Source organism: Pecten maximus, chromosome 2 (genome assembly GCF_902652985.1).
Source record: "Pecten maximus chromosome 2, xPecMax1.1, whole genome shotgun sequence".
Lineage (NCBI taxonomy): Eukaryota > Metazoa > Mollusca > Bivalvia > Pectinida > Pectinidae > Pecten > Pecten maximus.
The window spans coordinates 36,382,675-36,395,480 of NC_047016.1; the positions used below are offsets into that span (position 1 = coordinate 36,382,675).

At 33.6% G+C, this 12,806-nt stretch overlaps 1 protein-coding gene across 1 annotated transcript in view; it reads right to left on the reverse strand.

Annotated features, from left to right (window-relative positions):
- Positions 1–4,920: 4,920 nt before the first annotated feature.
- Positions 4,921–12,806, reverse strand: part of LOC117321945 — a 44,006-nt gene continuing 36,120 nt past the window's right edge. Inside the window, 2 exon segments of the mRNA XM_033876578.1 lie at positions 4,921–9,765; positions 11,993–12,052. Of these exon segments, the coding sequence (XP_033732469.1) occupies positions 9,619–9,765; positions 11,993–12,052 (207 nt within the window). The 3' untranslated portion in view covers positions 4,921–9,618.

Below are 12,806 nucleotides of genomic sequence, written 5' to 3' on the forward strand. Positions count from 1 at the left end.
CACAATTTATAAAAAGCTTGAATCAAAGATCAGGAAAACGGGTTACGTGAGAATCATTGAAGAAATTACATTTGGTGTCTTATATATTAAAATGCAGGTTTTTCTACTTATGAAACAAATAGCTGACCCCTTATTTTCGGTTAATAGATATCTTAACAGACTTTTTATTACATTATTAAATTCAAAACTGAAAGCAACATTTAATTACCAAGAATATCTCTCATGGTCTTCGTCAGCCAACTGATGGTCAGTAGTTGTTGTGATTACATGGCCCATGATACCTGGCACGTGACATGAGGAAAGGTACTTCCAGGCCCTCATCCCCTTTTAATGATATATTCTGGATCCAAAGCAAGAGATCAATCTATTTGGTGAAACTGTTTATATTGAAAAATATCTTTTAACATGTTACCGGGATGTATTTGACATTCAAAACCTTTTGCTAACACCATGGATCAGATATGTTATTGGACCAATCATGCCAAATGATGACATATATAACAGTCTAACTTTATGTGGTATTTTACTACATTTGCAATCCGAGCGGCATTTGCTATGTCATATACCGCATTATCACAGTAACAAATTCGGCTAACCTCGGCCGATTCCGGTACCCTTCATATGTAGGTACGGAATCGGCCGAGATGTGACGAGTGTAATATAGCCGTCTCAAAGTGGTTCACAATTAATTAAGACTGTATGCTAATATGTGATCCGCTCACTGAGGGGATTCATACATACATGCTCCATCGGTATGGCAAGCGAAGTTGTGATGTATTTATAGAGCAATATGTTGAATGTCTTATCTATCATACCTTACTTAACCTTTATGATATATATATAAGACTATACATCTTATAAATTACCAGCCCGGTATATAGGATATCTTAAAAAGTATTTAACACATGCAGACAAGAAAAGCATAAAGATATATCTTATAAAGAAAATTACATAAGATGTATGCACGTGATTTATTAAATATCTTATTTATTATAAAAGTACATGTATCTAAAAAGTATACAGGATATCTGATCTAATTCGGTTAAGCAATGGATCAACATATTGCTCCATGAACCATTACACTGGACTTCCAAGTTCTCAGGAATAAAATAAACTTTTCGATGGTATAAAATGATGTCATTACAAATCTATTCCAGACATGAAATTAGCAAGTTTGTCAATGTCGAATGCTGGTTAGACAATCTGTGAGCACAGACATGGAATCTAATTTCACCAAAATTAATGACCAGGGGATCGTTGCAAATTATTAACTTATTAATTTCAAAAACTCGTCTGCATTTCCTGCAGTATCAGAAATATAATCACTTTTACTTAATTTCCGGGTTAGAGTAAAGAGAAATAGTCAGTGACTAATATTGATAGGGAGTGCAAAGGAAGTCTACCTTCAGAGGAAACATTTTAGACTAGAATATTGGCAAAGCATCTGCTCTGTCCAAAATACTTCAATACGCGGCGGTAGGATTTGGTCTCAGAACCTTGCTTTTGACAAAAATGTTGACTCCGAGACATAACTCTTTACCCCCTTTACCAACACGGTGACTTACTCTTTCTCTTACCTCATACACTCGGGTGCAGAATATCGGCTTGGCTTCTCGTGTCAACATCAGCAGATGCTCCATCAGAACCCAAATATCGCGCAACCTGGTAGTACAAGTGATATGTGTTACAATTCATGCAGATCTCCTGAACAAACTCTAAGAGCTCATCGTTGCAATCAATACCTTTGAACTGGTCGTTGTTTATGGATGTAGCTGGATTTCCCTATCTCACCCTTTGCCTCAATGAAGGTGATGTGATCTATCACATACTTTTCAGCTTGCTTATGTCTCGCAATTTGTTTTCACTAAGTAGCGTAAAGCCGATTTTGCTCGTTCATATAATTTCTTGTGCGTTTCAGGTAGTACCTGCTAAACCTGACGTTCCAAAATGATTTTGTATTCCTCTAATGAGTTGAACTCTTTTGCGTTTGCAAGCATTAATAAATATTGCGCTTGTAATTGAGCAGTCTATTCCAAAACAAGAGAGCATACCAACATAATAACATTCCAGTCTCCATTCATAAAATAAAGACAACATACTTACAAAATAAAGATTTGTAAGGAGATCATTTAAACATTCGATAAGGCAAAATACTATTACAACTACAGAATCAAAAGCTTAGACTGCTTGAAATGTCCAAGACTGGTATCTTTTTTATATAATCTTTCTACACGTTACCTGTTTACCTTTGGTTATTTCGTTTCCATCGAAATGGTTAAAGTATTTGATAGGTGTTGAAACAAGTTTTTATTATTTTATATTAACATGAACCTTGGTCTTTGACCTCTAGACTTGAAAAACAATCCCAAGTAAACACTTCAGCGAGGACGCAAGAAGGTTAAGCCTGAGAAAATGGCCCAGGAGAACTTGTTGTATCGGAACGGACGAATGGAGGAGATTACAATGTTCCCTTCCTATCTCCGGACTGGGGAATGAATACACACGTGCAGCTGTCATACAACAGTGCGATATTCCAAGTGTCCTGAATGACGGAGTGTTGTTTGAATAGATTCCTTGCGAGTAAGAAGCCGACGAGATTGACTGATGGTAAAAGCATGAAATACAGATGCACTAAATATACATACAGGCATAACAGGACAGGAAATAAGAATTTAGCTTGAGCGCTCAGCCTACAGAACAGGTGATATATCCAATGTCGAATGAAATACCCGGTATGATTGATATGTTGTGAGTCTCGTATTGAAGGATGTACTCAAGTATGTTCTTTTGAAGTGCTACAATTATCTGCCGTGTGCCCAAGAACTGATCTCATTTGGTTAGTTGATATCGACGAGGTAGCACTCTAAAGTAAATAAGACAAGCGGCTTTCGCAAAATGAACAAAATCGGTGAAAGAGCAGTGATCCAATATTTGAATAAAAAGTTATAACACCTCAGGATATCTATGATATGGTAGCAATACTATAGACAGATGCTCCTTTCATATGCTATAGTGAAAAGATGGGTGGCGGAATTTAAGCGCGGCCGACAGAGCCTTGAGGATGACCCCTGTCCTGGAAGGCCTGTCAGTGTTGCAAGCCCAGAAATGGTCAATAAAGTTCATGATATTGTTAGGACTGACAGAAGAGAAACAGAAAGATATATAGCCAGAAGAGTTGGTATTTCACAGAGTGAGTACATTCCATTTTGACCAAGGATCTTGCAATGAGAAAGTTTTCGGCACGATAGCTACAAAGACTTCTGACAGTTGATCAGATACACACCAGGCGCACATTATTGCGTGCTAATCTTAACCTTTTTGAGAAAGATCCTGCCAACATTCTTCAGAGATTTGTTACTATGGATGAAACATGGGACCATTATTTTACCCCAGAGGCCAAACAACAATCGAAACAATGGAAGCACACTGGCTCTCCCCCGCCAAAGACTGTTCCATCAGCTGGGAAGGTTATGGACTCGGTTTTCTGGGATGCAGATGGTGTTCTGCTAATAGATTATCTCCAAAAAAACAAGCAATCAATGGCACATACTATGCTTCACTCCTGAGGCAGTTACGGGAAAATATTAAACTTAAGCGCCGCGAAAAGCTCACTTAAGGTGTGCTATTCCATCAGGACAATGCTCCTGTCCACAAGTCTGTCATTGGCATGGTTGCCATTCACGATTGTGACTTTAAATTGACTGAGCATTAACCTGATCTCGCTCCATCACTTTCATCTATTTCAAAAACTGAAAACAGCTATTTCAGGCACCAACTCTCAGTGGATGACTTTCTGAACAGCCAAGAAAAGGAGTTCTGTAAAAGTGGCATTGAGGCCCTTAAACACCATTGGCAAAAGTGTATAAATACTGAAGGGGATTATGTTGCAAAATAATACAATATGTCCGCCAAAATTCAAATCCTTCAATATGAGGCTCACAACATATCAATCAGCCATCGTACCATAAAAACCTTATAAAACAAGAGGCCCGTGGGGCCTGTATCGCTCACCTGGTTGGATTAGACCAAATGTCAAAATAATGTTCATGTTCAATTTGTTTTATTTGTCAATCTCAAACAATGCTATATATGGTTATGGTGTGGGGATCCCAACTGCTTTAAAGAAATAACGAAGTCCAGACTCTCTAAAGGGTCTGAAAGACCTCAAGAATTGTTTTTTAGAACATGCATTCATCACTTTATGACTAGTAGCGATTTAAATGAATTACGTTTATTTCCCTATGTGGCCCTGCCCATTTGGCCCCTTGGGGGTCAAAGTCATCATTAATGCAAAATCTGTTTTGCTTCCCCCCCCAAAGATGTTTCTGACCAAATTGGGTTCAAATCCACTTATAACTTTATGACTAGTAGCGATTTAAAGGAATTACCCCTATTTCCTCTATTGTGCCCCGCCCCTTTGGCCCCTCGGGGGTCAGTCACCATTTATGCAAAATCTGTTCCCTTTCCCCAAAGGATGTTTCCCGCCAAATTGGGTTCAAATCCATTCATAACTTAATGACTAGTAGCAATTTAAAGGAATTGCCTCAATTTCCCCTTTTGGGCCCAGCCCCTCAGGCTCCTTGGGGGTCAGAGTCACCATTTATGCCAAATCTCTTCCCCTTCCCCCAAGGATGTTTCTGACTTAATTAGGTTAAAATCCATTCATAACTTTATGACAAGTAGCGATTTAAAGAATTACCTCTATTTCCTCTATTGGGCCCCATCCCTCCGGCCCCTTGAGGGTCAGAGTCACCATTTATGCAAAATCTGATCCCCTTCTGCCAAGGATGTTTCTGACCAATTTGGTAAAAATCCAACAAGAACTTTTCGACTAGTAGCGATTTGAAGCAAACGTTGACGGACGGACGGTCCAGGTGAGCTAATAATTGTCAATTACAGTGATAAAATCAACGAAATGAAAAGATTTCAAATATAATTTATTTCAATAATTTGGTTGACACTCAATTCAATTTCTGTTTTAACGACATTCCTCTCATAACAATTGGCAAATAAAACAACGAAAATCGTCTGAGATACCCAAGTAAGAATTGCGGTATGGTTTGGTAAGATTATATTAGGTAGGTGTGACAAATGACTGATGAACAGATGACAATGGAACCGTTACCAGGTGACTGTCATTCTTTATAATTACGTTTTATATACAAAAGCAGAAATTTGAGAGACGATGAACACATAGTGTGGTCAATTTAGTTTAGTAGTTAAAAACACATTGTAATGTACAAAGTGAACCCAACAAGATTTTTGATGGGGTAACAGATATTAGAATTGTAATGTAATTACAAGCTCATTCATAAATTGCGAGTGATAGGATCGAATGGCAGTGAAATTTGAGATCAACCAATCACCAATTTAGTTGTGATTTAATTCAATGTTTAATTCCATTTAGTAAGCTGTCCTCTACTGATATAATGCCATGTGCAAGCGATAAATATAGTTATCACTTGAAATCGGGGATGATATACGATTTAGATAAAATCTTGTGACGATAAATACAGCATGAATATGTATTCAAAAGTGACAATAAATTGTAGCATTGCACTTTTTACCTTGACAATGAATCTACTAAACGTTTGACTCTTAAAATGATATTTAAGGTAGAACGCCCCTCCACTTTTCTGCTGTATAAGGCATCAAAAACAATGCTTGTTAAATGTATTTCTTCTGTAATGGCCATACGCAGAATCACCTTTTGTGAGAAAAAAAAAAAAAACCAAAAAAACATGGTTTCTATAATTTTGCAAAAAGTATATATGACAAATATCGCGAATACTAGTGCAGTGGATGAGTTCCCCATCTATTTCATAATCTATATTATATCTATATAATAAAAAAATGTGCAAGAAATCTAAAGGCTGAATTTTAATGGTTTGGGGAAAATAAAATATTTGTTGTATTGAACACTTTGCTATCATATATAGTAAATGTGTCAAACTGCAATTTTACTTTGTTGGGGATATGATACTGTTGGGACGCTAACTTAAAGACATGCTTCTGATATATAACTTTTAGTCTGTGTATGAATATAGTATTATATGAAACTACACATTGAAATGCATTATAATTCAATTATCATTTTTTTCTGTATACTCTGTAGCATGATGACTGATGAACAAACCGATTATGGTTTCCACTCTACAAAGTAGGTCAAAAACAGAAAGGTTTACTTTAAATGACCTTTATTTACCTTCAGAAAATAGAGCTCACTCTCGCTCACAAATGCACGACAAAATTTCAAATGCAATTCTTCATGTGAAAACATCCATTATAAACAATCTGAACTTAATGATACTTCATCTTTCTATCAATTCAAGGCATCAAAAAAAAAAATCCATCTGTCATCTTTCAACATTCTGCTAACATGTATAACCACATTCAAACCAATGATGTGACATTATACCTTTATAATGCCAATTCTCTTTTTCTTTTCTTATATTCTTATTATTATCATTTCATGACTAACAAATCACAATATCATTGTATCCTAATTTATAGCTCATACGTGTCAATCTAACAAATATTTTTTCTTATCCATTTAGTATTTGATCAGAATGAAATATATGTACATGCATTTTTTCTCTCATATCAATTAAACAACATAAAACAAATAAATAAATAAGGTTTGAATATCTCATTTTCTTTCTGAATATTATACAATCTATATTAATTATACTCTAAATGGTCAAGACATTTCAACATTTTATAGGGTTTCTTGCCTTCTTTTGACGTTCACAATAAATCTTCTCCATCATCAAACAATAAAATATTAAGAAATAAAACATCAAATGTCATATGTGACAATTATATTTAATAATTGTATTTTAATTCAATTAATCTAACCGTACATCTATTTCAATATTAATCCCATCAATATCTTCTTTTACAGAAAATCAAATGGTGTTGAAACAGTACACTAATTTGGCATGTTGATGTACACAATAAGGCAATAAAAATGTAATAATAATTTTACTTAAAAAGAGATAAAATTTTAATATCAAGAAATATTTTTTGCACATTTACTCCAGATAATAGATATACATTTCTGTATAATATAAAACATGACTAAAGCACAGATACCGTTTCAGATTATGTATACACTACGTTTGAAGCCGAGTAATAAAGTAACAATGTGCTCTGAAACTATCTTGTAGCCTTTGGCCCGATATCAATTAATCTTGATTTTACTAACTACCACTTTCTAACTAAATGACTCCGTGCTGGCCCAAATATTTGCCTGTACACTCTGAATACCCTGTATTCGTATTTATTTAAAATCAGAATTGTGGTGTTTTTATATTTTCACTAACAAATATATAGTAATTAGCGACTTTTCTGACAAAGTAAGAACTTTTAATGAGGTAATTTGTATAATTATACTGTATATGAGGAAATTTTAGCCACAATTTAACTTACACCCATTTCACATTCTTTCCAAAAGTTGAAGAGAACAATGATGGTAGGGCTAAAGTATGCTGTTAAGGATCTAATAAATTATCACAGATATAGGCTGTTTAGAGCAAATATAAAAGGCAAATCATTGATATTGCACAATTAATACATCAAAGTTTTCAGGTATGCCAAAATAAGAACTTCAATTAAAATTTACAATTTCATCTATATTTCAAGAATTTTATAATAGTGAGCAAACATAAGACTGTGTTGGCTTTCACCGGGCAAAACAGATACTGGTCGACATTTATGATGATCTAATACGGGGCAAAATACGATAGTTTATCCAAGGGTGAAAAATAAACTGTTATATGAAAATTTCCCGGTATACAGTTATGTATTACAGCTAATACCAATAAAAAGATGCACTTCGCGAAACATTTGGCTGGTTTAACACCAAAAGTACTCCTGGCCATTACTGTTCCATAAATATACATATCATCACTTAGCATTCAACAAAATTCAAACATAAATCCATACATTAACCTGACTGGTATTCACAGTCAGCTTTCCAGTAGCACTTCTGCACACATTTTTATCCCATACAATCCCATTTCATACATTCATCTACCATTCAGTCATGCAGACACCTTCATGGCACACAAAGAAAGTCTAGATACCATAAAAAAAAAACAGGTTTCGTATTGAATAAGCGTGCTGTGATTTTAGTGGACTTGTCGAAAAAATTGACAAAATAGAAAAGTCTGTACACATATGATAAACATGTATTGGTATATTTTTGAAATACATTATATCACAGACATTACAATTACTAATTATCCTAACACCATACTAACGATTTTGAAATCATTGATTTCTATCTCTGTATCATTGCAAATTCTGTGAAAACCATTATTTTCTGACCTCTACAATATATTACTAATTTTTCATTATATATTTTTGTATCATAAAAATGGTCAAGAGAATCATATCTTGCAGCTTTGATTCCATGTTCCCACCGAAACATTAGTTATGTAGTTATATTACTTACATGTAGTACATAGAAACAATCAGGACTTCTAATTGCCTATTTTAATTCAATCTTGTCTAACTTCTGTATTAGATATTTTCCTATTGGTTTTCAGCTTTCTGTATTCCATTGGTAATATGAAGGGGAAAGAATATCAAACGTAGGGTGATCAAACAAAGAGAATAGCCCGAGTACCTAGTTATAGTAGTAGGATTTTAAGTTCCACAAATATTCCACAGCAAAACATACATATTCTCTAAGATATTAGCTAGCACCTTAAATCATAAACTTGATCACCCAATTACAGATCACATGTCAATAATAATGAAAAACGAACTAATGACAATGATTTGAGGTTGTGTAATTATCTTTTCACAATAAAAATTCTGACTTAGACAATAAAAAATGTAAAGGTCCAGTTCTAAAAGGCCTTATATCTCAAAAAAAAAAAAATCAATAAAATTTCAATCCGCAATTTAACCGAAACCAAACCAATTTTAAGTTATTACAAATGTCTATCATACAGCAGAACTTTGAACAAAATTTGCCAAGAAACATCTAAAAACGGAACAAAATTTTCGTCAATATGTTTTTGAGATGACTTAAAAAAACTGGACAAAGTTTAAGTTGCAAGATCGGTAAATACATTGTAAATGTGAAAGGTGAATGAAGCACAGAATATCTAATTAAAGTACAAATCATATAGGCCTTCCAGAACACATGGAGGATGAAGAAATGACACTATCTAACATGACTAAATGTATGGAGTCTGATGGAGACATTGTCATCACAAAATCAAACCAACACATTAAACCAAATACATGTACTTCTCTAGTTTCCCTGTTAGACAGGAAGGTATGTTATCATAATTCTTTCTAACAATAAATAATCACCAAAACCACATCAACAAAACTATGTATCTGGCGGTGTCCACAGCCCTGTCTCATTGGAGTTACAGTCCATTATTCTCAAAGCACAGCTTGTGAAAGACTTGACCCCGATCTAAGTTTACTATTAAATGATAAATAAAATCAGACCTTTCTCACAATAAATCCTAATTTGTCGATATTAGGCTATTAGCCTTTGATTACGAAGTTAAAATACGTTCCAGGTGTGTAAGATAGATATCAATAGTTAAGATACTCCTGTATTCTTATAATGTATTTTTCGGTGTTGCCTCATCACTTGGGATACACCCTTCGTTGGTTGTAGAGCTTTGGTCCACTGGCATGTGCCACATTTTGCTGACCAGTTTTAAACTGTGAAGGGTTAAACAATGTGGGTGGTGCCCCTGGGGTCATATTTGGTGCCTGGGCTGGGTTCTGATCCTGCAAGACAAAGGCAACATTATAATACCACAAAAGAGAAGTATGAGGCAGATATACTTAAAACACTGAAGCTTCTAATTTTTGTACTTTATTTACAGTAGAACACAAAATGAACCACATGCCCTAGGACATTTTGTTTACATTACAATCATTACTCAAAAGACAAATCTATAAGAATTCACACAGATCTTCAAATTAAACCATCCTTGATTTCATGAGCCAGTATTTGTATCATATGCACAGAATAATATATTTATAAAGCTAAAGTTAGATTTGAAAATATTAAAACAAATCCTATCAAAGCTGCAGTGTACCGTCTCATATTAGCTCCATAGGATACTGACAGTATAAAGACAGCTCCATAGGATACTGACAGTATAAAGACAGCTCCATAGGATACTGACAGTATAAAGACAGCTCCATAGGATACTGACAGTATAAAGACAGCTCCATAGGATACTGACAGTATAAAGACAGCTCCATAGGATACTGACAGTATAAAGACAGCTCCATAGGATACTGACAGTATAAAGACAGCTCCATAAGATACTGACAGTATAAAGACAGCTCCATAGGATACTGACAGTATAAAGACAGCTCCATAGGATACTGACAGTATAAAGACAGCTCCATAGGATATTGACAGTATAAAGACAGATTTGCCACCATCATTTAATGTTATTTGTAAAGTTAAAGAGGTGGTGCAGTCTATATTCATGTTCGATGTCCTTATGTTTACTGAATACATTTCCCAAGAGCGGGAGAAGCAGTGAAGAATGTGTGTCACAATAACAAGAAGAAAACAATGATATTTAATAGTTTTAATTAAAAGAACAATGCCATCAAGACAAATTTAAGTGAGAAAAAATCTAAAAGCTTATATTACATGTCATAACAATGTCATGTACTTAAAATATCTTAAACCTACAAGAGACCTGTAGCATTTAGCAAATATATTGTTTATTGTTAAATTGTCTGGTCAGTAAGAGAATCCTTCATTTTTTAACAAATATGGTTAACATTCAACTGGCCTTTTATATAATGAATTATAAATAATGTATGACATTGTCACATTTTCACTTAAATTTGAGACCACAGACATCAAGTCCAGATGGCAGCTTGAAGAGACATTTTCTACATTATTATTCACTCATGTCTGGCTTGTGTGGTAAAAATATACTGAATTTGTGTACATGTATTCTAAAATTTCTTCAGCTTGGAAGAGCTATGCTAGAACAACAATAAATAAACTAATTTTTGAAAAGTCACAGAGGAAATGGTAAGTGTTTTAAAAACAGTAAGTGATCAGCAAATATAGTCACAGTTTAACAATTTCAAAACAATAAATCAAGAAAAAATCTTTGTGAGACTAAATAAAATAATTCAGATTGTGAAATTCTGAAGCAACAATTAACAAAACTAAAGCAACAAGAAACAAAAGCAAAATTAGTGTAAAACTGTTGAGAAGTATGTTAATTAAGAATATTTTCATCAAAGAGTTATTTTTTCTTCTCAATTAAATTTTCGAGTTTACTTATCAAGATCATGTATCATAAAGAACATCAAAGCCCACAGATGAAAAAAAATAAAAAGCATTACATCATTAAGGAACCAGAACAGCATTCATAGAGGAAAACTTGTCCAAATCGTTAATATTTTATTAAGCAAGTACCAGGTACTGTAGATAAATTTTGAAATTTTTTTTCACAGATTGAAGAGTTTTTAACCATATATTAGTGGTTTGGTGCCCAAAGCAAATAAATATGAGATTAATAATATTGGCATTTGTGTGTGCTTCTTAATTATCAATTGTTATCTTTCATGACGTTTGTTTGTAGTTCTAACAAACATACATGATAATTAAGATTCTTAGGCCTGTCACCATGTTTTATGTAAAGTAACTACATGTATATTGTAGTAGTTATCTTACCATAGATAAACACATTCAATTTCAAAATAACTACTACAATGTTGGAGCCAATCCTTTACATCTTACTTCCATAAAAATCTGTGCAAATCAAAGAAAATTTAGGCTACATTCTTTTACAGCAACATATTATTTAATAATACATTTTTGTAAGTTATATTTGTGAAAAAAAAAGAAAAATAAATAAATAATTATAATTAAAAACTTTGACATTAGAGTTTTCTGTTAACACTGTATGAATGTGTTGTGTGTCTGGCATGCAGTTAATAGTAACAGGCTAAAGCCAACATCCTCCGTTACCTGACGAGTTAGTTGTTGGACCTCGTATGATACAGAGCTCATAGAGCTCGTCCTAGACAACTGTAAATGGCAAATCAGTACCTATCAGTTTAATCACTGAAGCTAATTGAACTTTTGATTGATCTTAAAAACTTTTGACAATTCTTTTAATGCATATATTTTTTTCCAGTCTGCTAAAAATTATCTTCAAGAGAGAGTCTGAGGACTGATTATAAGAAGCAGATCATATTTTTTCTAGGGGCAGACGGCTGGGGGAGAGCTGAGCAGCAAAAAGTTATTTTTGTAGTGACAAACATGTTTTGTAGGAGTCAGTAGTAACAAAAATAATCTAAAATTCATTATTTTTCACAATTTTCAACTTGTGCTTTTAATTTAGAGAATATCTGTGTTAATATTAATATTTTTTGTCTTTCGTGAATTGATGATTGCATCTGAGAAATACATGTATCATCTTCAATCTGGAAACATCAAAATAATCCCCCCCCCCCCTAAATTGTGTTGATCAAATATCATTATGAGGGTGTTAAATTTAATTCGAGGTCAATATGGGGTCAGAAAGTGTTAAAAATAAATATTTTTATTTAATATATTGGTTATGGTAGGATGTCCAACATAAATAATGTAATACAGAGCTGAATTAAATGTTATAATACCACTTATTAATCAATGTATACACCAGGTACATAAATATGGGTATGTTTGATATTGGTAAAAAAGGTACAGTGAATGTTTAATATCTTTTTTACATGATAAAATGATTTGTTACCATTCAAATGATTTCTCCTGCCTTAAAAATAACATATTTCAATTACAA